General features: G+C 38.5%; 1 protein-coding gene across 1 annotated transcript; it reads right to left on the bottom strand.

Annotated features, from left to right (window-relative positions):
• Positions 1-1601: 1601 nt before the first annotated feature.
• gpr132b (G protein-coupled receptor 132b) lies at positions 1602-25963 on the bottom strand. Its single transcript, XM_084090170.1, has 2 exons — positions 25832-25963; positions 1602-4157 (listed from the first exon to the last, which is right to left on the bottom strand). The coding sequence occupies exon 2, from the start codon at positions 4153-4155 to the stop codon at positions 3070-3072; it is 1086 nt and encodes a 361-aa protein (XP_083946296.1). The 5' UTR covers positions 4156-4157; positions 25832-25963; the 3' UTR covers positions 1602-3069.
• Positions 25964-27363: the final 1400 nt, after the last annotated feature.

The following is a 27363-nucleotide window of genomic DNA, read 5'->3' as shown; positions in this document are numbered from 1 at the left end:
GGTGTTTTGACAATTCAGAGCCACCGAATCACGAAAGCGAAAAAACGCATGCGATAATTTCGGACTCAGTGTGCAAGGGTCTTTACTGTGGTTACTTTACTTACTTACTTAATCTGTGGTTATAGCAGGTAAAGGACCGCAAAGCAGAGGCATAAGTGCCGTTCACCCTGTTACGACTTGATGAACCACTGAAACTATTTTGGAAACATTATTTTAAGGTAAAAAATGTTACATATGTTGCTTTAAGAGGTCCCTACAGTCAGCCGTTTCCGTTATGTCCCATTACTCCCATAACATAGACTTAATTGTTTCAGGATGTTCGTGCCAAAATAGCAGACGATTACGCCGTCGCTGACAGTAATTTTGAATAGTAAAAGTTGTAGTAAATAGAAAAAGTATTTACAATAACTGTTCAGTAAAATAGCAATTGACTGCATTCAAAAGTTAAACCCTAAAGTAATAAAATATAATAAGACATTAATTGCACGCATATATAGATATTACATAATGACGGTTTTGGAGGGCATGAAGGCCTATAGGTGACACATTTTATTTAATTTAAATGAAAAGATCACAACACTAAAATTATATGGATTTGAAATGTGATCCCATGGATGAGAGTGATGAATTCCCACAGAAAGGTAGGTATGTAGGTCTAAGGCTTGAGTGCCTGAATACTGGATGTTTTCTTTAGAGCCCTCCTTTGTTAATGCATTAATAATTCACACATTTCATGAAACATATCAAGAGGGATACTCAAAGAAAGAAAGAGACAGAGAATTAGAGCCAACAGAACAAAAGGAAATGGCTTTAAAGAAAAACACTCAAGCTATGGGGATCTGTCATAGATTTGAAAAGAACTAGGCCTAAATCAATGTAACGCCTCTGTTTTAGGCCAAACAATGGTATTGCAAATAATACACTGTTATATTTAAGTTACTATACATAGTCTACAGTCTAAGATAAACACTAAACGTTATTTTCGGAATTTCCATTGTCAACCACATTTCACATTTATAAACGACTTTTGTTTCACACATTTGACGTAAAAATTCTTGTAAAGTATGAGTAATGAGTTATGTGGAATCCATGAACACATGACCACAGACTGAGCAGGACAGCCAGCCTATAGCTATTTACCAATACAGTCAGTCACAGTCAGTCAGTCTGTCTCCGCCAGAAGCCCAGGGCTTCACAACAGGGGCGGGTACCACTGGCCTTATTGTTTGCAATTGGCTGAGGACAGCTGCTGGCTACTTAATTATTCATTGAAGGAAGGTCCAATTAGGAACTTATCCTGGTCACGGAGTTAATTATTCAGGAAGTTTACGGAGGAAGGAGAGGGCAGACATTCCAGATGATGTTTGTGTGGTTTGCTTCTAGCTTTTGCATAAAAAAGACACCAAGAATATCGCATGCTTTTTTAACACTCAAAAGTGTGACAGAGGAAGTAATGCAGCACGACTGCACTTGCTCAACATTTAATCGGTGGATTTACAGTGTGGTCAGCATTTTTTCTTGTTTGCTGATGTATGCACAGCTGTCACATTTTTAAAAAATCAGTAAGCACACAAATAGCTCAACACATCAGAGATTTTTTTCAGCGACCCAACTTTTAATCATCAGAAACCAGCCCGTTCTCAATATGTAATCCTGAATTGACAAATTATCATGTTAACTCATTTGAATTACTTTTCATTGAGTCCTTAGAATCTTATGTGCTTGTGAAACACATATTAAATATATGTTTTAATAACAGCCTTTTCAGTATAGCTACTAGTTTATGCCGAGTTGATGAGGAATTATGTTACTCTCTTGTAATCTTTAGTTTATTTACAGTTTCTTAAAAGTTTGCATTATGTGCAAATTGTCCATCATAATTTACTGGTGACTGTTTGAGAAAAGCTTGACTGCAAATTGTTAAAGTCTAAATTATAAACAAGACTTGGGAAAATAGGACAAGTGAGAACATCAAGCAAAATAAGTGCTACACCTAACAAAGCTTGAAAAACGATACCATAGATTGTGTACAGAGTCCTGAAATTGATATTCATAACAAAATGACAAAATTCATCATAACGCAAAACACATCTATTATAAAATCTTATATAAAAAAACCAATAATTTAAGAAATATACATGTTAAAGTTAAACTCGACAAACAACACTGTTATCACTAAAAGGCATGCAGTTTAACGTTGACACATTAACATTTACAGTGTTACAGTAATTATTTCAGAATGAAAACACTGATACTGTATGTTGTTTGAAACAGTCTGTCTCGGACATTAGCCTATAGACCATCCACCGACCATTTGATGCTTTATTGCACACAGAAAAGTAAAAGCAATAATCTGATTGGCTGGCTTGATACAACTTCTGGACTTCTTGATACAACCCACTTAGAATCAGAAGTCATGTTTAGTCAAGGTACTGAGCTGCCGCATTGAACTGGATTTGCCCGTTTGTTCAGTTTGTGCCATCAAATCTTTGAAAGATATTCAGAGATTTGAGGCACTTTGTTGCAAGTAAATTAAATATATATCCCAGATTATGTCTGTAAATTCATTGGTATTTATACCTTTTGGATGTGCTTAAATTCTCCCAATTTTATACACATTTCCTGCAATTTTGTTTTGTGAACAGTGGTTTATGTACAGTAACAGTTATTATTGTAGTATTACTGATTCCATATAAAGGCCATCTGAAAACAAATTCAAGTATAGTGTGTCACTTTAAATGTGAGATAGGCCCTTTCCTGTCTATCTGCAAAACTATTTTGAGCTTCTCAACAATCTGGAGAATATGCTTTAGATGAATCCAATGCAAGCTATTCAGAAGTTTCAAACGTTATGAGAAAGGAAGCAGATTAGAAGGTGTGAAAAACACAGAGATGATCTTATCTTGAGATCCTTTCAGTTTGTAGCCCAACAAAACAACAGGAAATTCATTTAGATTTTTTACAAGATCTATAACACACCTTCAGGTGTCTTTGATATTTCCGTCCCTTTCAGGTTCAAGTTATGGCACGTCAAGCAAAAAAATACGTATGTCCAATGCCTCTGCAATTTCAGCATGATGTGGGACAATCCGTTCTCGCTTCACTGCCCTTTTCTGAGACGGGGTCTGAATTGCTTTTGGTGCTGTGCATGTTGTGCTGGCTACTGTGTGTCGAGCGCTGACTCCAGATGACTTTGCTACACAGCGACGCCATGCCTCTTCTGATCTCCTGACGGATATTGTTGCTGGAGAGCACGTAAAGAATGGGGTTGATGGCGCTGTTGAAAGTCGACAGTCCCAAAGAGATTTTGTAGGGCGTGTAGATGTGATTTTCAAAGTGACACTCCTGCAGCTCGGGGAAGTGGAAGGTGATGGCGCGCATGAGTAAAATAATGTGGTACGGAGCGAAACAGATCAAAAACAACGCCACCACCGCCACAGCCAGGTAGCGCACCTTTTCTTTCTGTTGGGGCTGGAGGCCCGTGCTGGCCTGCACGTTTGCAAGAATGGCCCTGTTGGTGAAGATCAGGATGGCCAGGGGGATACAAAAGCCTATGCAAAACCGAGCGTAGTTGAATGCCGTAACCATCTTTGTGCTCTGGCCTGGCTCGAAACAGCGGCGACTCCCCTGGGCAGCATCCCCTTCGCGCATGATGAAGACAGGCGCGTGAACCAAGCCCACTACCATGAAGATCGAAAACGCTATGAGAGCTGCAATCCGTTTCTGGCGAAGGCCGCGAGATTCAATTGCATAGACCACCGCCACATAGCGGTCGATGGACACGCAGCAGAGCAGGAAGATGCTGATGTACATGTTGTTGAAGAACACAAAGCCAGTCACTTTGCAGGCCATCGAGCTCCAGGGCCACTCGTGGTTTCTACTGACGTACACTGTCCACAAAGGCAGCGTGAAGAGGTAAGTGAGATCGCACAAGGAAAGGCTGAACAGGTAGATGCCGAGGACGTTCTTATGACGCACCTGGTGGAGGGTGAGGTAGACCGTGACCAAGTTGGCCGGCAGGCCGATGATAAAAACCACAATGTAGAACACCATCAGAGGAATACGGTCCTGCTCATATGATATCTGACAGGACACCTTCCCAGTTTGGTTCATGGTCGTCATGATGCTCTGTGCCACAGTGGATTCATGCATCATATCTGAGGGGGGAAAAAAAGAGAGAAATGAGAATAAGCGGTTAAACAGAGCTGTAGGAGTACTACCGAACATCACTTGGAAGAAAAAAATCACTGTATTTATACTGTGTAAAACTACAGGTATTTAAAGGGATAGATCACCCAAAAATGAAAATTGTTTGAGTTTCTTATGTTGAACACAAAAGAAGATATTTTGAAGAATTTTGGTAACCAGACAGTTGACGGTAGCCATTGACTTCCATAGTAGAAAAAATAATAATATGGAAGCCAAGGAGTTTTCCCATAGCATAAGCTAGCCTTACGCAATACGAGAGACCTCTCGATAGGGAACTATCAGTACCTATAAGTTCACTTAGATGCGGTACAAATGAAAAATGTAGTTGCAAACTAGTTGTGTACTCAAAATTTACTACTGTTACACTTGAAGTACACTTAAAAGTATACACTAAAAAGAGGGACAATTTAGTCCCAAGTAGTAGTGAAATATTGCACTTATAAGTATACTACTAGTACATTGATATTACTTACTACATAAAGTATGCTCAAAATTATACTTGAACTTTACTTATGTATACTTAAAATGAACTTGAAGTTACTTCTTTTTTGCAAGGGTAAAGAATCCAATCACACAATTTATTAATTGATGGCCACGTTTTATTAAAGGAGAACTCGGCAACTCTAGCGAACTCTAGTCACTTCTTCGCTGATTTTCCCTTTAGTTGTCGCATGTTTTCCCCACTAGCTCCCCCTACAGCTGTGGGGGGGGGCGTATATTTCACAACACGGTCGTTAAAAACTCACTTGCGGCGGCCTCCTCCCCATCTCTACCGCTGCTCATGTGCGTTTGTTTTGATCGGAGCAAGCCAACTGTATCGTGTGGAGCTATGTCTACCGAGGTGGGTAATCTGGTAATACATCATACATGCGTGTGTGTTTATGTCGAATTGCCGTAAAGCAATTCGTGTTTCGCGCTCGTTCTCGTTTTCGTTCTCGCTTCTCACGAGACTTCCGATTTCTATCTTGCCGGGACGGTAGTCCCCAAGTTGCCTGGGAACGCTGGGGGGAGCGGGGAAAGTCACCAATATCACCAGAACACGTTGTTTAACCATCCAAATGATTTCTAGACAGTTTTATTAAGTTAAAAAAGTTACCAAGTTCTCCTTTAAAGGAGCTGTATGTAAGAAATGTATTTCAATTAATCATAAAATGGCCCTGATATGTCACTAGACATTAAGAAATCATGTTCATTTCAAATACTTATATCACTGACAACAGTAGTCCGGCCAGGATATTGTCATTTAAAAAGTTAAGTTGCAGCCCTCAACTGATGTTGATGTTGTCATGTTGTGTTTTGGCCTGAAGCGCCACCCTCCACCTATCTACCAATCACGAAGTCAGTAGTGTTTCAGCATCCGGGTTGCCAGCTCAGCTCTAGTTACCACAGCTGCAGCCTATCTGGCAACCTAGAGTCAGGGGGAGGGGGAGGGGATACACTGCTCTACAGTAATTTGAAAGTGATTGCAGTACCAGTTTTGGCCACAATCTTACATACGGCTCCTTTAAATCATTGTACTACTTTGTTGTAATTCATTCCCTTGTTGTTGTTTATTAGGGCCCAAGCCCTGAAAGGGCGAAGGCCCTATTGTTTTCGTAAGGATTATTTTTAGGGCCCAAGCCCTGAAAGGGCGGAGGCCCTATTGTTTTCGTAAGGATTATTAGGGCCCAAGCCCTGAAAGGGCGAAGGCCCTATTGTTTTCGGTAGGATTATTTATTAGGGCCCAAGCCCTGAAAGGGCGAAGGCCCTATTGTTTTCGGTAGGATTATTATTATTAGGGCCCAAGCCCTGAAAGGGCGAAGGCCCTATTGTTTTCGGTAGGATTATTATTATTATTATTATTATTATTATTATTATTATTATTATTATTATTTTGTCAACCTTTCGGGCACTTTTGGGGCCCTTAACATGCTCGAAAACTCTTGAAATTTTGCACACACGTCAGAACCCGCGGCCATCAGGGCCGGACTGAAGCTGGTACCCGGGCGTGGCAGGGGGGCTCGACAGCGCCCCCTGGAACGGGATCCAAACACGTGTCCATAAATCAAACACGCTTGCATGTAATAATATGAAACTCGGTACACATATAGATCTCATTGGGCCGAACAACTTTCGTGCTCTAAGTTTTACGCCAGCCAAACAGGAAGTTGGCTATTTAGCGTTGTTTGGAAACGCATGCTGTGGAATTTAATGTACTCCTCCTAGGGAATTCATCGATTCGCCTCCAAACTCGGTGTGCATGAAGTCAAGACATTGAGGATGCTAAATTGCGGACGGATTTTTGATATCTCGAACGGTTTGGCCGTGGCGAGGAAACAAATTTATGGCGAAAAAATGAAACAGGAAGTGTGTTATAACTTCTGCATACATTAACTGATCTTGATGAAACTTCAGCAGTGTGTTCGTTGTAAGAGGCCGATCACATGGATGTGACTATTGTGAGTCAAAGTTATAGCGCCACCAACAGGCAGCAGGAAGTACATCACTTTCAAAATGCTTTGAAATCAGTGTCTTATTTTTACCCGATTTGCTTCAAACTTTATGCGTACAATGTAGACACACGGCAGATGTAAACCTGTGAAAGGATTATTGATATCTTAGATACTGTTGCCGTGGCAACGCATCAAACTTTAATATTATTTTTTGATGCTTTTGAGACTCTTAACATACTTGAAATTGCATGAAACTCAACAGACACATCACATTTATTAGCCCGTAGACATGTGCAAAGTTTCAGAAACGGGCGTGGTGGAATGGCTCAGTAGCGCCACCTTTAGTCAAAAATGGGGGCTTAGTTTTTCCTAGAATCACAAAACTTGGTATGTGTATTGTTCTCATCAAGACGGACAACTTTCTAATTTACATGAACCATCTCCGACCAACAGGAAGAGAGATATTTTGGTTTGAATGTGGATTTTCTGAAGAATTTTCTCTCCCTCTCTCTGTGTCTGTGTGTGTGTGAGGGGAGGGGGGGATTTGACTATTGCTTTTATATTGTTAATCAAGGTTTCAGGGGCTTTTGGGGTCCTTAACGTGCTCAAAAACTCTTGAAACTTTGCACACAGGTCAGAACCCACGGCCATCAGGGCCGGGCTGAAGCTGGTACCCGGGCGTGGCTGGGGGGCTCAACAGCGCCCCCTTGAACGGGGTTCTAAAACTTGATCCATATATCAAACACGCTCGCATGAATTAATATGAAACTCGGTACACATATAGATCTCATCGGGCCGAACAACTTTACCCCGGTCAAGTTTTACGCCAGCCCAACAGGAAGTCGGCTATTATGGGTTGTTTGGAAAACGCTTGCTGTGGAATGTGAAATACTCCTCCTAGAAAATTCACCGTGTCCCCTTCAAACTCGGTGTGCATGTAGTCAAGACTTTGAGGATGCTAAATTGCGGACGGATTTTTGATATCTCGAACGGTTTGGCTGTGGCGAGGAATCGAATTTATGGCGAGAAAAGAGAAACACGGAAGTGGAATAACTTCTGCATACATTAACTGATCTTGATGAAACTTCAGCAGTGTGTTCGTGGTAAGAGGCCGATCAGATGGATGTAGCTATTGTGAGTCAAAGTTATAGCGCCACCAACTGGCAGCAGGAAGTGTGTCACTTTCAACATGCTTTTGACAAAAGTGGGGGGGTTAGTTTTAACTACAGTAAAGAAAAAACAGTTTGTATATTGTTCTCATCAAGCCGGACAACTTTCTAATTTACATTCAATAGCTCTGGCCATCAGGAAGTCAGATATTTTGGTCTGAATGTGAATTTTTTTGCAAAATCAGCCTCTGAATTTTTAGCCACTCCTCTTAAACTATTTATTTTATTCGTACCAAACTTTTTCAACATGATGAAACTACATTAAATATGCTAAATTGTGAATGGATAATAAATATCTCAAATGGTTTTGCTATGGCGAGGGATTAAAGTAATGTCCAAAAAGGAAACACTAAAAATCTTCTAAAAATGTAATTATATACCATTTATTTCTATATAAAAGAATACAAATATCACAACTAAACCCATTTTATTCTGTTTTTGCAATTCAAGAAGAATGAAAAAGTTAAAACAGGCTATTTAGTGCTATTTGGTTCAACAAAAAAGCAAACATAGGGCTATACTGCCCTCTTGTGTCCAAAAGGACATCAAAATAGTATATAAAACTTTTTACCAGGTAGGCCAATATTGTATTTAAATATACATTTATTAGGTATGTGTCTGAGGATATTTTCCCACCGGTTAATCGACGTGTGACACGAGTGGGTGCTTTTAAATCGCTAATATAATAGTGAAAGAAAAATAATGATAATGTTGCACACACAAATCACACACATGTGGGAAAGAATGATGCTTTTAAACAACACTAAACCGCCATTAGGTGTCGCCAGGCATCCATCTTAATAAGCGAGTCATTGATTCATTCGTTCAAACGATTCGTTCGAATGAGTCGATCATGATTAAGACAGATGTTTATGGATTGATCATTCAATCTTTGAGTCAACCGATTCGTTAAAAATGCTGAATCGTTCAGTTATGAGAAAACACGTGATGGTTCTGCCGTGATCTTTGTTTAACTATTTTCGCTGCTGAAACAGAACAAAAACAGTCAACATTGAATCTAAAATGTAAGTGACTTAATTGTAACTGTTTATTAACCTGTTGTATGAAATCTAGGGGTGGGAGAAAAAATGTATTCTTAGATGCATCGCGATGCGGACGTGGACGATTCTGAATCGATTCACAAATGTCAAAAAATCGATTCTCTAAAAAAATATTTTTCTAATAACGTAATATTGACGGAAGGCAAAAGGCGGAACTCTAAGCGGACGTGCGTGCAGTCTGTGGCGCGCACATAACAGAGAAGTTTCTTCTGCTCACCAAGGCTGCATTTATTTGATTAAAAATACAAACAAAAACAGTAATATTGTAAAATATTATTCCAATTTAAAACGGCTGCTTTCTATTTTAATATATTTTAAACTGTTATTTATTCCTGTGATCAAAGCTGAGTTTTCAGCATCATTACTCCAGTCGTCACTGTCACATGATCCTTCAGAAATTATTCTAATATGATGATTGATACTCAAGAAACATTCATTATTATTTTAAATGTCGAAAACAGTTGTGTACAGTCTTTGATGAATAGAAAGTTCAAAAGAACAGCATTTATCTGAAATCTAAAGCTTTTGTAACGTTAAACACTACCGCTCAAAAGTTTTGGGTTAGTAATAATTACAATTTTATTTTTGGGGGAAATAAATAAAATAAATCAGTACTTTTATTTATGAAGGATGAGTTAAACTGATCAACAGTTACAGTAAAGACATTTATAATGTTAAAAATATATATATTTGAAATATATGCTGTTCTTTTGAACTTAACATTCATCAAAGCATTTTGAAAAAAAAAATCTGTACACAACTGTTTTCAACATTGAAAATAATAATGAATATTTATTGAGCATCAATCATCATATTAGTATGATTTCTGAAGGATCATGTGACACTGAAGACTGGAGTAATGATGCTGAAAACTCAACTTTGATCACAGAAATGAATTACTATGTAAAATATTTAAAAATTGAAAACAGCTGTTTTAAATTGGAATAATATTTCACAATATTACTGTTTTTGTTTGTATTTTTAATCAATAAATGCAGCCTTGGTGAGCAGAAGAGACTTCTCCTAAAAACATTAAAAATCTTACTGACCCCAAACTTTTGAACAATAATATATATATATATATATATATATATATATATATATATATATATATATATAAATATAGCTGCGAGCAGCGATGGAGGGCCCAAGCCGGCGGTACCGCCACCCCGGTGCCTTTAGGTAACTAAAGGCACCGGGGTTGCGGTGCCACCGGCTTGGGCCCGTAATCGCTGCTCGCAGCTATATTTATTATTATTATTATTATTTTGTCAACCTTTCGGCCACTTTTGGGGCCCTTAACATGCTCGAAAACTCTTGATATTTTGCACACAGGTCAGAACCCGCGGCCATCAGGGCCGGACTGAAGCTGGTACCCGGGCGTGGCAGGGGGGCTCGACAGCGCCCCCTGGAACGGGATCCGAACACTTGTCCATAAATCAGACACGCTTGCATGTAATAATATGAAACTCGGTACACATATAGATCTCATCGGGCCGAACAACTTTCGTGCTCTAAGTTTTACGCCAGCCCAACAGGAAGTCGGCTATTTAGGGTTGTTTGGAAACGCATGCTGTGGAATTTAATGTACTCCTCCTAGGGAATTCATCGATTCGCCTCCAAACTCGGTGTGCATGAAGTCAAGACATTGAGGATGCTAAATTGCGGACGGATTTTTGATATCTCGAACGGTTTGGCCGTGGCGAGGAAACGAATTTATGGCGAAAAAATGAAACAGGAAGTGTGTTATAACTTCTGCATACATTAACTGATCTTGATGAAACTTCAGCAGTGTGTTCGTTGTAAGAGGCCGATCGCACAGATGTGACTATTGTGAGTCAAAGTTATAGCGCCACCAACAGGCAGCAGGAAGTACATCACTATTAAAATGCTTTGAAATCACTGTCTTATTTTTACCAGATTTGCTTCAAACTTTATGTGTACAATGTAGACACACGGCAGATGTAAACCTGTGAAAGGATTATTGATATCTTAGATACTGTTGCCGTGGCAACGCATCAAACTTTAATATTCTTTTTTTATGCTTTTGAGACTCTTAACATACTTGAAATTGCATGAAACTCGACAGACACATCACATTTATTATCCAGTAGACATGTGCAAAGTTTCAGAAACGGGCGTGGTGAGGGGCTCAGTAGCGCCACCTTTAGTCATAAGTGGGGGGGTTAGTTTTATCAACAGCAACAAAACTTGGTATGTGTATTGTTCTCATCAAGACGGACAACTTTCTAATTTACATGAACCATCTCCGACCAACAGGAAGAGAGATATTTTGGTTTGAATGTGGATTTTCTGAAGAATTTTCTCTCCCTCTCTCTGTGTCTGTGTGTGTGTGAGGGGAGGGGGGATTTGACTATTGCTTTTATATTGTTAATCAAGGTTTCAGGGGCTTTTGGGGTCCTTAACGTGCTCAAAAACTCTTGAAACTTTGCACACAGGTCAGAACCCACGGCCATCAGGGCCGGGCTGAAGCTGGTACCCGGGCGTGGCTGGGGGGCTCAACAGCGCCCCCTTGAACGGGGTTCTAAAACTTGATCCATATATCAAACACGCTCGCATGAATTAATATGAAACTCAGTACACATATAGATCTCATCGGGCCGAACAACTTTACCCCGGTCAAGTTTTACGCCAGCCCAACAGGAAGTCGGCTATTATGGGTTGTTTGGAAAACGCTTGCTGTGGAATGTGAAATACTCCTCCTAGAAAATTCACCGTGTCCCCTTCAAACTCGGTGTGCATGTAGTCAAGACTTTGAGGATGCTAAATTGCGGACGGATTTTTGATATCTCGAACGGTTTGGCTGTGGCGAGGAATCGAATTTATGGCGAGAAAAGAGAAACACGGAAGTGGAATAACTTCTGCATACATTAACTGATCTTGATGAAACTTCAGCAGTGTGTTCGTGGTAAGAGGCCGATCAGATGGATGTAGCTATTGTGAGTCAAAGTTATAGCGCCACCAACTGGCAGCAGGAAGTGTGTCACTTTCAACATGCTTTTGACAAAAGTGGGGGGGTTAGTTTTAACTACAGTAAAGAAAAAATAGTTTGTATATTGTTCTCATCAAGCCGGACAACTTTCTAATTTACATTCAATAGCTCTGGCCATCAGGAAGTCAGATATTTTGGTCTGAATGTGATTTTTTTTGCAAAATCAGCCTCTGAATTTTTAGCCACTCCTCTTAAACTATTTATTTTATTCGTACCAAACTTTTTCAACATGATGAAACTACATTAAATATGCTAAATTGTGAATGGATAATAAATATCTCAAACGGTTTTGCTATGGCGAGGGATTAAATAATGTCCAAAAAGGAAACACTAAAAATCTTCTAAAAATGTAATTATATACCATTTATTTCTATATAAAAGTATACAAATATCACAACTAAACCCATTTTATTCTGTTTTTGCAATTCAAGAAGAATGAAAAAGTTAAAACAGGCTATTTAGTGCTATTTGGTTCAACAAAAAAGCAAACATAGGGCTATACTGCCCTCTTGTGTCCAAAAGGACATCAAAATAGTATATAAAACTTTTTACCAGGTAGGCCAATATTGTATTTAAATATACATGTATTAGGTATGTGTCTGAGGATATTTTCCCACCGGTTAATCGACGTGTGACACGAGTGGGTGCTTTTAAATCGCTAATATAATAGTGTAAGAAAAATAATGATAATGTTGCACACACAAATCACACACGTGGGAAAGAATGATGCTTTTAAACAACACTAAACCGCCATTAGGTGTCGCCAGGCATCCATCTTAATAAGCGAGTCATTGATTCATTCGTTCAAACGATTTGTTCGAATGAGTCGATCATGATTAAGACAGATGTTTATGGATTGATCATTCAATCTTTGAGTCAACCGATTCGTTAAAAATGCTGAATCGTTCAGTTATGAGAAAACACGTGATGCGTGATGGTTCTGCCGTGATCTTTGTTTAACTATTTTCGCTGCTGAAACAGAACAAAAACAGTCAACATTGCATCTAAAATGTAAGTGACTTAATTGTAACTGTTTATTAACCTGTTGTATGAAATCTAGGGGTGGGAGAAAAAATTAATTCTTAGATGCATCGCGATGCGGACGTGGACGATTCTGAATCGATTCACAAATGTCAAAAAATCGATTCTCTAAAAAAATATTTTTCTAATAACGTAATATTGACGGAAGGCAAAAGGCGGAACTCTAAGCGGACGTGCGTGCAGTCTGTGGCGCGCACATAACAGAGAAGTTTCTTCTGCTCACCAAGGCTGCATTTATTTGATTAAAAATACAAACAAAAACAGTAATATTGTAAAATATTATTCCAATTTAAAACAGCTGCTTTCTATTTTAATATATTTTAAACTGTTATTTATTCCTGTGATCAAAGCTGAGTTTTCAGCATCATTACTCCAGTCGTCACTGTCACATGATCCTTCAGAAATTATTCTAATATGATGATTGATACTCAAGAAACATTCATTATTATTTTAAATGTCGAAAACAGTTGTGTACAGTCTTTGATGAATAGAAAGTTCAAAAGAACAGCATTTATCTGAAATCTAAAGCTTTTGTAACGTTAAACACTACCGCTCAAAAGTTTTGGGTTAGTAATAATTAAAATTTTATTTTTTGGGGAAATAAATAAAATAAATCAGTACTTTAATTTATGAAGGATGAGTTAAACTGATCAACAGTTACAGTAAAGACATTTATAATGTTAAAAATATATATATTTGAAATATATGCTGTTCTTTTGAATTTTACATTCATCAAAGCATTTTGAAAAAAAAAAAATCTGTACACAACTGTTTTCAACATTGAAATTAATAATGAATATTTATTGAGCATCAATCATCATATTAGTATGATTTCTGAAGGATCATGTGACACTGAAGACTGGAGTAATGATGCTGAAAACTCAACTTTGATCACAGAAATTAATTACTATGTAAAATATTTAAAAATTGAAAACAGCTGTTTTAAATTGGAATAATATTTCACAATATTACTGTTTTTGTTTGTATTTTTAATCAATAAATGCAGCCTTGGTGAGCAGAAGAGACTTCTCCTAAAAACATTAAAAATCTTACTGACCCCAAACTTTTGAACAATAATATATATATATATATATATATATATATATATATATACATATATATATATATATATATATATATATATATATATGTATGTGTGTGTATGTATGTATGTATATATAAATATAAATATAGCTGCGAGCAGCGATGGAGGGCCAAAGCCGGCGGTACCGCCACCCCGGTGCCTTTAGGTAACTAAAGGCACCGGGGTTGCGGTGCCACCGGCTTGGGCCCGTAATCGCTGCTCGCAGCTATATTTATTATTATTTTTTTGTCAACCTTTCGGGCACTTTTGGGGCCCTTAACATGCTCGAAAACTCTTGAAACTTTGCACACGGGTCAGAACCCGCGGCCATCAGGGCCGGGCTGAAGCTGGTACCCGGGCGTGGCAGGGGGGCTCAACAGCGCCCCCTTGAACGAGGTCCGAAAACTTGGTCCATAAATCAGACACGCTTGCATGTAATAATAGGAAACTCAGTACACATATAGATCTCATCGGGCCGAACAACTTTCGTACTTTTACTTTTTACGCCAGCCCAACAGGAAGTCAGCTATTATGGGTTGTTTGGAAACGCATGCTGTGGATTTTGATGTACTCCTCCTAGAGAATTCATCCATTCGCCTCCAAACTCGGTCAGCATGAAGTCAAGACATTGAGGATGCTAAATTGCGAACGGATTTTTGATATCTCGAACGGTTTGGCCGTGGCGAGGAAACGAATTTATGGCGAATAATGGAAACAGGAAGTGTGTTATAACTTCTGCATACATTAACTGATCTTGATGAAACTTCAGCAGTGTGTTCGTTGTAAGAGGCCGATCACATGGATGTGACTATTGTGAGTCATGGTTATAGCGCCACCAACTGGCAGCAGGAAGTTTGTCACTTTCAAAATGCTTTGAAATCACTCTCTTATTTTTACCCGATTTGCTTCAAACTTTATGTGTATAATGTAGACACACGGCAGATGTAGACCTGTGAAAGGATTATTGATATCTTAGAAACTGTTGCCGTGGCAACGCATCAAACTTTAATATTCTTTTCGGATGCTTTTGAGACTCTTCACATGCTTGAAATTGGATGAAACTCGACAGACACATCACATTTATTATCCAGTAGACATGTGCAAAGTTTCAGAAACGGGCGTGGTGGAATGGCTCAGTAGCGCCACCTTTAGTCAAAAATGGGGGCTTAGTTTTTCCTAGAATCACAAAACTTGGTATGTATATTGTTCTCATCAAGCCGGACAACTTTCTAATTTAGAGTCATAACCTCAGACCAACAGGAAGTCAGATATTTTGGTTTGAATGTGGATTTTCTGGAGAATTTTCTCTCTCTCTCTGTGTGTCTGTGTGTGTGTGTGGGGGGGGGGATTTGTCTATTCCATTTAATCTTTGTTTTTCAAGGTTTCAGGGGCTTTTGGGGCCCTTAACGTGCTCAAAAATTCTTGAAACTTTTCACACAGGTCAGAGCCCACGGTCATCAGGGCCGGGCTGAAGCTCGTACCCGGGCGTGGCAGGGGGGCTCAACAGCGCCCCCTTGAACAAGTTCTGAAAACTTGGTCCATATATCAAACACGCTTGCAAGTAACAATATGAAACTCGGTACACATATAGATCTCATCGGGCCGAACAACTTCTGCACTCTAAGTTATTAGCTCCGCCCAACAGGAAGTCGGCTATTATGGGTTGTTTGAAAAACGCATGCTGTGGAATTTGATGTACTCATCCTAGAGAATTCATCCAATCGCCTCCAAACTCGGTCAGCATGAAGTCAAGACATTGAGGATGCTAACTTGCGGACGGATTTTTGATATCTCGAACGGTTTGGTCGTGGCGAGGAAACGAATTTATGGCGAGAAAAAAGAAACACGAAGTATTATAACTTCTGCATACATTAACTGATCTTGATGAAACTTCAGCAGTGTGTTCGTGGTAAGAGGCCGATCAGATGGATGTAACTATTGTGAGTCAAAGTTATAGCGCCACCAACTGGCAGCAGGAAGTGTGTCACTTTCAAAATGCTTTTGACAAAAGTGGGGGGGTTAGTTTTACCAACAGTTACAAAAATCAGTATGTACATTGGTCTCATCGAGCCGGACAACTTTCTAATTTACAGTCATTAGCTCAGACCATCAGAAAGTCAGATATTTTGGTTTGAATGTGGATTTTCTGGAGAATTCTCTCTCTCTCTCTCTGTCTGTGTGTGTGTGTGTGGAGGGGGTGGGGGGGATTTGTCTATTCCATTTAATCTTTGTTTTTCAAGGTTTCAGGGGCTTTTGGGGCCCTTAACATGCTCAAAAACTCTTGAAACTTTGCACACAGGTCAGAACCTGCGGCCATCAGGGCCGGGCTGAAGCTGGTACCTGGGCGTGGCAGGGGGGCTCGACAGCGCCCCCTTGAACGGGGTCTGAAAACTTGGTCCATATATCAAACAAGCTTGCATGAATTAATATAAAACTCGGTACACATATAGATCTCATCAGGCCGAACAACTTCCGCACTCTAAGTTATTAGCTCCGCCCAACAGGAAGTCGTCTATTATGGGTTGTTTGAAAAACGCATGCTGTGGAATTTGATGTACTCCTCCTACAGAATTCATCCAATCGCCTCCAAACTCGGTCAGCATGAAGTCAAGACATTGAGGATTCTAAATTGCGGATGGATTTTTGATATCTCAAACGGTTTGGCCATGGCGAGGACACAAATTTATGGCGAGAAAAGAGAAACACGAAGTGTTATAACTTCTGCATACATTAACTGATCTTGATGAAACTTCAGCAGTGTGTTCGTGGTAAGAGGCCGGTCAGATGGATGTAACTATTGTGAGTCAAAGTTATAGCGCCACCAACTGGTAGCAGGAAGTGTGTCAATTTCAAAATGCTTTTGACAAAAGTGGGGGGGTTACCTTTACCCACAGTTACAAAAATCAGTACGCATATTGGTCTCATCGAGCCGGACAACTTTCTAATTTACAGGCATTAGCTGCAACCAACAGGAAGTCAGATATTTTGGTCTGAATATGGATTTTTTGTTAAATCAGCCTCTGAGTTTTTAGTTACTCCTCCTAAAAGGTTTATTTTATTCCCACCAAACTTTTTCAACATGATAAAAATATATTAATGATGCTAAATTGTAAACGGATATTGAATATCTCAAACGGTTTTGCTATGGCGAGGGATTAAATTAATGTCAAAAAGGAAGCAGGAAACATCTCATAACTTCTAAAAATGTAATTATACACCATTTATTTTTATATAAAATTATACAAATATTAGAACTAAACCTATTTTATTCTGTTTTTGCAATTCAAGAAGTATGAAAAAGTTAAAAACAGGCCATTTAGTGCTATTTGGTTCAACAAAAAAGCAAACATAGGGCTATACTGCCCTCTTGTGTCCAAAAGGATATCAAAATAGTATATAAAACATTTACTAGGTAGGCCTATTGTATTTAAATATAAATTTATTAGGTATATGACTGTGAGGATATTTTCCCATCAGTTAATCGACGTGTGACACGAGCGGGTGCTTTTAAATCGCTAATATAAAAGTGAAAGTAAAAAACGGACGTCCGCACGGACATTGATAATGCTGCACGTTGGAAAGAATGATACTTTTAAACATAACACTAAACCGCCATTAGGTGTCGCCAGACGACCATCTTAATGAACGAGTCATTGATTCATTCGTTCAAACGATTCGTTCCAATGACTGAGTCATTCATGATTGAGACAGATGTTTATGGATTGACCATTGAATCTTTGAGTCAACCGATTCGTTTCAAAATGCTGAATCATTCAGTAATGAGAAAACAATTTGCTGTGAGATGCGCGATGGTTCTGCTGTGATCTTTGTTTAACTATTTTTGCTGCTGAAACAGAACAAAAACAGTCAATATTTCATCTAAAATGTAAGTGACTTAATTGTAACTGTTTATTAACCTGTTGTATGAAATCAATGTCACAGTTTCAATCGTGATTGTATTCAGGAAATAGTTGCCTACTCGTCAAGTGAGGTTGCTTAACTCTATCATATGTTATAAAATATATAAAAACTCCATATTTGTAATTTTTATAGTCAGTATGTTGTTAACTGGGTTGCTTTTTTGTGTGCTGCGCTCATTTGTTTACAATTCTCCTGCAGAAGCAGCATGAGCCTCAGCAGTGCAACCTTGTTACCATTGATCAGTAATACATTTATTATTAACTGCTGATTGCAACTTAAATTGAATGTAATGAAATTAGAATAATCTCTCATTTTAGTGATTCCCAAGTTATTTTTTTGTTATTGACGTTCTAATCAGGCTATACTCTGGTCGGGCAAGTAAAATTCTCTTTCAGGTAGGCCTACTGTATTTATATATAACTATATTAGGGATGTGACTGTGATAAAATTTTGTGTGACACCGTTGAGGGCTTTTAAATCGCTAACTATAGTATACTATATACTAGTAAAATACAGACGTCCGCACAGACATTGATAATGGTGCGGAGTAGAGTGAGCATTTTCAATGTATTCCTATGGATGTAGGAATTAACTTCAACCGCAATCGCGTCACACACACACACACATTCCAGAATTGCAATCTTGACATCGCAGCCTGTTCATTATAGCCCTAATACAATCTAATAATAAAAATAGTCAACCTAACATAAACGAATTGCACTGCTCTGTTTAAATAGTCAGTAGTACAATTTGTACCATTCACAGTAAGCAGAGCTCCACTGTGATGTTTCCAAGCACATTTTTGCGCGTGTGAAGAGGATGAATTTTTCCATCGATATTGCAACACGAGTGAAGTACAAAGCCTATAATAAAGAATACTTTAGCATCCAAATACATCGCAAATATTGAAACATTTTGATTCTAATGAGAGGGTTACGTGAGATCAACACTGCTTACTTTCGTTTTTATTTTTACATTAAATTTAAAGGATTTGTTGTGGAATATTTTGAGTGTATCATAAAATCAGAATAAGGTAAGACAAGTAATATTTTCTGTCTTATATATATATATATATATATATATATATATATATATATATATATATATATATATATATATATATGTGTGTGTGTGTGTGTGTGTGTGTGTATATATATATATATAGATAGATAGATAGATATTTATATACATATATATATATATATATATATGTATATATATATATATATATATATATATATATATGTGTGTGTGTGTGTATGTGTGTGTGTGTATATATATATAGATAGATAGATAGTTAGATATTTCTATACATATATATATATATATATATATATATATATATATATGTGTGTGTGTGTGTGTATGTATATATATATATATATAAATATAGCTGCGAGCAGCGATGAAGGGCCAAAGCCGGGGGCACCGCCACCCCGGTGCCTTTAGGTAACTAAAGGCACCGGGGTTGCGGTGCCACCGGCTTGGGCCCGTAATCGCTGCTCGCAGCTATATTTTATTTTATTTTTTTATTTTTATTTTTATTTTTCTTCATTATTTTTTTTTGTGCCTTTTTGCCACTTTTGGGGCCCTTAACATGCTCAAAAACTCTTGAAACTTTGCACACAGGTCAGAACCCGCGGCCATCAGGGCCGGACTGAAGCTGGTACCCGGGCGTGGCAGGGGGGCTCGACAGCGCCCCCTGGAATGGGGTCCGAAATCTTGGTCCATATATCAAACACGCTTGCATGTAATAATATGAAACTCAGTACACATATAGATCTCATCGGGCTGCACAACTTTCGTGCTCTAAGTTTTACAAAAGCCCAACAGGAAATGGGTTATTATACGTTGTTTGGAAAACGCATACAATGGAATGTGAAATACTCCTCCTAGGGAATTCATCTGATCGCCGCCAAACTCGGTGTGAATGAAGTCAAGACATTGAGGATGAATTCTTGCGAACAGATTTTTGATATCTCGAACGGTTTGGCCGTGGCGAGGAAACGAATTTATGGCGAATAATGGGACACAGGAAGTGTGTTATAACTTCTGCATACATTATCTGATCTTGCTGAAACTTCAGCAGTGTATTCGTTGTAAGAGGCCGATCACATGGATGTGACCTTTGTGAGTCAAAGTTATAGCGCCACCAACTGGCAACAGGAAGTGTGTCACTTTCAAAATGCTTTGAAATCACTTTCTTATTTTTACCCGATTTGCTTAAAACTTTATGTGTATAATGTAGACACACGGCAGATGTAGACCTGTGAAAGGATTATTGATATCTTAGATACTGTTGCCGTGGCAACGCATCAAACTTTAATATTCTTTTCGGATGCTTTTGAGACTCTTCACATGCTTGAAAATGCATGAAACTCAACAGACACATCACATTTATTATACAGTAGACATGTGCAAAGTTTCAGAAACGGGCGTGGTGGAATGGCTCAGTAGCGCCACCTTTAGTCAAAAATGGGGGCTTAGTTTTTCCTAGAATCACAAAACTTGGTAGGTGTATTGTTCTCATCAAGCAGGACACCTTTCTAATTTACAGTCATAACCTCAGACCCACAGGAAGTCAGATATTTTGGTTTGAATGTGGATTTTCTGGAGAATTTTCTCTCTCTCTCTGTGTGTCTGTGTGTGGGGTGGGGGGGGGGGGGTCTGTCTATTCCATTTAATCTTTGTTTTTAAAGGTTTCAGGGGCTTTTGGGGCCCTTAACGTGCTCAAAAACTCTTGAAACTTTCCACACAGGTCAGAACCCACGGTCATCAGAGCCGGGCTGAAGCTGGTACCCGGGCGTGGCAGGGGGGTTCAACAGCGCCCCCTTGGACACGGTCTGAAAACTTGGTCCATATATCAAACACGCTTGCATGAATTAATATGAAACTCGGTACACATATAGATCTCATCGGGCCGAACAACTTCCGCACTCTAAGTTATTAGCTACGCCCAACAGGAAGTCGGCTATTATGGGTTGTTTGAAAAACGCATGCTGTGGAATTTAATGTACTCATCCTAGAGAATTCATCCAATCGCCTCCAAACTCGGTCAGCATGAAGTCAAGACATTGAGGATGATAAATTCCAGATGGATTTTTGATATCTCGAACGGTTTGGCCGTGGCGAGGAAACAATGGCGAGAAAAGAGAAACACGAAGTAGTATAACTTCTGCATACGTTAACTGATCTTGATGAAACTTCAGCAGTGTGTTCGTGGTAAGAGGCCGATCAGATGGATGTAACTATTGGGAGTCAAAGTTATAGCGCCACCAACTGGCATATATATATATATATATATATATATATATATATATATATATATATATATATATATATATATATATATATATAAATATAAATATAGCTGCGAGCAGCGATGGAGGGCCCAAGCCGGTGACACCGCCACCCCGGTGGCTTTAGTGTAACTAAAGGCACCAGGGTGGCGGTGCCACCGGCTTGGGCCCGCAATCGCTGCTCGCAGCTATATATTTTTTTTTTTTTCTTCATTATTTTTTTTTTGCCTTTTTGCCACTTTTGGGGCCCTTAACATGCTCAAAAACTCTTGAAACTTTGCACACAGGTCAGAACCCGCGGCCATCAGGGCCGGACTGAAGCTGGTACCCGGGCGTGGCAGGGGGGCTCGACAGCGCCCCCTGGAATGGGGTCCGAAATCTTGGTCCATATATCAAACACGCTTGCATGTAATAATATGAAACTCAGTACACATATAGATCTCATCGGGCCGCACAACTTTCGTGCTCTAAGTTTTACAAAAGCCCAACAGGAAGTCGGTTATTATACGTTGTTTGGAAAACGCATACAATGGAATGTGAAATACTCCTCCTAGGGAATTCATCCGATCGCCGCCAAACTCGGTGTGAATGAAGTCAAGACATTGAGGATGAATTCTTGCGAACAGATTTTTGATATCTCGAACGGTTTGGCCGTGGCGAGGAAACGAATTTATGGCGAATAATGGGACACAGGAAGTGTGTTATAACTTCTGCATACATTATCTGATCTTGCTGAAACTTCAGCAGTGTGTTCGTTGTAAGAGGCCGATCACATGGATGTGACCTTTGTGAGTCAAAGTTATAGCGCCACCAACTGGCAACAGGAAGTGTGTCACTTTCAAAATGCTTTGAAATCACTTTCTTATTTTTACCCGATTTGCTTAAAACTTTATGTGTATAATGTAGACACACGGCAGATGTAGACCTGTGAAAGGATTATTGATATCTTAGATACTGTTGCCGTGGCAACGCATCAAACTTTAATATTCTTTTCGGATGCTTTTGAGACTCTTCACATGCTTGAAAAGGCATGAAACTCGACAGACACATCACATTTATTATACAGTAGACATGTGCAAAGTTTCAGAAATGGGCGTGGTGGAATGGCTCAGTAGCGCCACCTTTAGTCAAAAATGGGGGCTTAGTTTTTCCTAGAATCACAAAACTTGGTAGGTGTATTGTTCTCATCAAGCAGGACACCTTTCTAATTTACAGTCATTACCTCAGACCCACAGGAAGTCAGATATTTTGGTTTGAATGTGGATTTTCTGGAGAATTTTCTCTCTCTCTCTGTGTGTCTGTGGGGGGGGGGGGGATTTGTCTATTCCATTTAATCTTTGTTCTTCAAGGTTTCAGGGGCTTTTGGGGCCCTTAACGTGCTCAAAAACTCTTGAAACTTTCCACACAGGTCAGAACCCACGGTCATCAGGGCCGGGCTGAAGCTGGTACCCGGGCGTGGCAGGGGGGCTCAACAGCGCCCCCTTGGACACGGTCTAAAAACTTGGTCCATATATCAAACACGCTTGCATTAATTAATATGAAACTCGGTACACATATAGATCTCATCAGGCCGAACAACTTCCGCACTCTAAGTTATTAGCTCCGCCCAACAGGAAGTCGGCTATTATGGGTTGTTTGAAAAACGCATGCTGTGGAATTTGATGTACTCCTCCTAGAGAATTCATCCACTCGCCTCCAAACTCGGTCAGCATGAAGTCAAGACATTGAGGATGATAAATTCCGGATGGATTTTTGATATCTCGAACGGTTTGGCCGTGGCGAGGAAACAAATTTATGGCGAGAAAAGAGAAACACGAAGTAATATAACTTCTGCATACGTTAACTGATCTTGATGAAACTTCAGCAGTGTGTTCGTGGTAAGAGGCCGGTCAGATGGATGTAACTATTGTGAGTCAAAGTTATAGCGCCACCAACTGGCATATATACATGCATATATATATATATATAAATATAGCTGCGAGCAGCGATGGAGGGCCCAAGCCGGTGACACCGCCACCCCGGTGGCTTTAGTGTAACTAAAGGCACCAGGGTGGCGGTGCCACCGGCTTGGGCCCGCAATCGCTGCTCGCAGCTATATTTTTATTTGTTGCCACATTGCACTAATTAATGATTTGAATTAAGTTCAAAAGTTCAAATGTTAAGTCATGGGAACCAATTCTTAATATGTGTACACAATAGTTTTTTAATTTTCCGCAGAATTGAAAAAATCAATAAAAATTAACAATTATTATTAACAAATTAAAATTAAAAACTGTAAAATAAAAAAAGGATATATTTAACTAATTTTAAAATAAAATACATTTAAAAACAGAAAAAATAATGAAAAGTTTTACTAAATTAAAATGGCAAAGAAGTAGCAAAGAAAATAACAACAGGGACAAAAAGGTAAATGTCTGTCTTAACTAAATATGTTAAACAGAACAGATGGGTTTTTTTTATACTACATTGAACCTAATAAAATAGTATTTCACATATGGTATTTGCCAAAAATGTGGTACCTTTCAAAGCTTGATTCAGATTCACCCATTTCAAGTTTTTTTTTTTTTTTTTTTTCTTGATGGGACTTCATCTTATCATCTTACCTTTTTTTCTACATTCTTGTATCATTGTTCAGTGTTACAGTAAAGTGTGTGTTCTTTTCAAAAATCTTCACCGCTAGATCACATCCTGTATGTTTAAAATCTAGTTCATAAGCATAGTTAAAATATGAGGATTTTTTATGTTTCAGTCGTGGCTTCCATTGTGGTGAACATGAAAAAATGTGTTGACAAATCTTTTTTAGACTTGTTTCTACATTAGTGAAGCAATAATTCTGCAATAATTAAGTTTTTAACCTATACTATCAATATTTCTCTCTTACTTTGATTTAAAAGTACATTTTGAGGCACAACTAAGGTGGCACTTTGGCACATATCAAATCGGTTTTGCTTCGACATGACCATTGACCATTCCAATGTTTCAGTGTTTCTGCCATGTCTTATCCAGAGTAAAACACCCCCTTTCCCCTTCATCTCCAGTAAAGCACAATGCACCACTCCCTAGTTTTGCCCCAGCTAGACAAGACAGCCACTGAAATATTTATCACGACCCCATCATCCACAAGATGTCGAAGTGCATCAGAACGGAAACACACTAGTAGCAACCACGTGTGTTGGTACATGAATTGTGGTACGTGAATGGTACTGTATATGAATGGTATATGAATCATCATGTGTCATTCTTGCCTGGCTTAGACATTTCAGGTTGTTATAATGAATGGTAAGTGAGACCAAAAAGCAATAGGAAGTTATTGAGCAAGACGTTTTTAAAGTTCAGACAGAAATGACTGCAGTTAAACCACCCACGTATAGGTTCATGCAAAATACACGCTGACTAAGAGTCCCTCCTTTTCTTTGTACTCGTTTCTCGCTTTTCACATTGGGAAAAAACCATGGCCTTGCACAAGAACTCTACTGAGGATTGGGAAAGTAAACAGTGCAAGTATTTCACTTGACCTATTGAAACTAATCGGGACAGTTGGATTGGCAATAATGCCATTGATGGTCAGTCAGTGTCGAGAAAAACACGGATACAAAGTCAGTGGAGAGAGAAGAACGCATACATTAAGTTCTGCATTAGTCTTCATTGTGTTCTGTGACCTACTTATAGTCATTAAATCACTGTACGGGTGTTAAGACAGACACTGTGACTTTTGGATCAGATGAAACCTTTTATTCCCTTGTCTCATATCATTATGTCAAAACACTGGCGATGCTCAGTCTAGTGTATGTGACCATTTTTAGACGCTGCAGGCAGATTCTTGGAAACGAGCTCAACCTTATTAGAGAAGATGCTCTCTACTACAATATGATGATACCAGGCAATATGTATTATCTGAAATGTATTTTATGTATCATTAATGCAAGTCTAAATTAAGATGGCATCTTCATTAAATATTCATGATTCCTTTGTTTAATGCTGACAACAAAATCGACCCATATCTCCCATAAGTTAATTTGATGATTTTTTTATTTTTTTATGAATTTTGTTTTTTTTAAATTAACTTATGGGAGATATGGGTCGATTTTGAAATTATGACATTTAACACTTTAGATCTTTTTTTAAACCTAAAGGTCCCTAAAGATTTTCCAGGGGGGCCACAGAGAATAAACCAACTGAAAATGTCATGTCATTTCCACTATTATATAACTTTATAACTAATGATCTGCTAAGGATTCTCTAATGTAGTAATGCTGTTGTAAATAAAACAAAGAGTAGCCTGAGTATAGTTTTATAAGAAAATTCTATTTCCCAGTGTAGTTATGTGCATTAATGAAGTTATTAATGAAAGATAATAAAAGTGTTTCAGGGAAAACCTAGCTTTTTTATACAGAGGGTCCCTGGGTTGACTGAAAGTCTAAATTGAAAAGGTTAAAAACAGCCAACCAGGTCGCAAATTACACGTGAAAACACTGCACACATCCTGTTTTCAGATTGTGGCGTGCCGCACAAAAAAAAATCCTTTAATTCTCAATAGCCTATATGTAAAAGCAAATATGACATTTTCTATAAATGTAACGTATAAAATTGCGTGGCTCTTACCTCCAAATGCAGTTAAGAATGTGTCCTCTCTTCATCTATAAGCATCTATCTTCTATAAGAAGGACCAGCGCAGCAGAGCTCTTGACAGGCCCCTCAGAGCAGCGCGTGTAATGGTGTGGCATGAGCACATCTCTACACCACATAGCAAGCCTAGGCTACTACGACCACGTGATCGTCGCACTTCTGCTTTCTTCGACAGCGGGCTCAAATGAGACACTTAGAATGAATGAGAGAAGATACAAAAAAATATGCGTCTAAACACGGCGAGAACTGATTTTCTAGAACAATTTTTTGGCATCAGTGGCGCGTTTTGTGTTTGTGAACGTGAGTCGGCCCGCGCATGATGCTCTATGATGTTAGATCAGAGTAGCTCATTAGCCTACAGGTTTTGAAACAGCCTACAGGTTTTGATGTCGCCGGGGATTTTCTTTTATCACATTACCACAATAAAGGGAACTTACAATTATTATTTTAAACAGGCCTACAAAAAAGCCCGGAATGTGCCCCGAGTGTCGTCGGAAATAAAATGAATCTCAAAAGATGGTTAAAAAAATCGAAATAAACTTGATCTTATTGTTAACATATAACATAATTATTTATTTTTTAATCAAGTCTAAGTTCCAGAGCTTGACAACAGCATATTTCTGAAACTAAACCCTTCATTTTTTAATTTATTTTTTAAATGTTACGTCGCGCGAAAGGTAACGGGAATGCCCAACACCAGTCTGACGAATCAACTGACAAAGACTGAAAGAGAAAGCGAAGTAACAGCAAATATTTTGTATATAGCACAGGCTACGGTAACAATGCACGGTGTGATATTACTCATTGGCAAAGACAAAACAACTAGACTAATGTAATCTAATGTCCTAAAATGGATATGGAAGAAAGTTCTTCTATGAAACTTTTACGTGGTCTATAGGCTAGATGAGTGATATCAAAATCAAAGTATTGCATTGGCATGGGTCTCAAAACATGAATGTCTAGTTAATTTCCAGTGATCTAAAGATAATAATTACTTCAACCATTTGTCAGCATGGTATTTTATGAGCCCATATTATGACCTCACCATACAGGAAACTTGTAGTGTCTTTAAACATGTAAAGCTTTCATTATCGAAAATGATTACATTCATACAGATTACATTCTTATCATCAATGATAGTTTTGGGTTTGATAATTGGTTATTTTTACAATTATACAGAATATAATTTGTATCTGAAAAATTGGAAACATTGAAAATATAGTGAAATCTTTTGTAATATTATAAATGTCAATTTAATGCATCCTTGTAATTATCCTTGTTTTAATAAAAGTATTAATTTCTTAATATATATATATATATATATCACATTATGAAATAAATGTTTTTCTCCGAAACACGTTTGCCACAATTATTGGCGCCCTTTATTAAATACTTTTTGCAGTCTCCTTTTTCCAAGATAACAGATCTGAGTTTTCTACTATAATGCCTGATGGGTTTGGAGAACACCTGACAAGAGATCAGAGACCATTCCTCCATACAGAATCTCT

This window comes from Abramis brama (genome assembly GCF_963993115.1).
Source record: "Abramis brama genome assembly, chromosome: 18".
NCBI lineage: Eukaryota > Metazoa > Chordata > Actinopteri > Cypriniformes > Leuciscidae > Abramis > Abramis brama.
The sequence above is the reverse complement of the archived record's forward strand: the minus strand, read 5'-3'. Positions and strand labels throughout refer to the sequence as shown.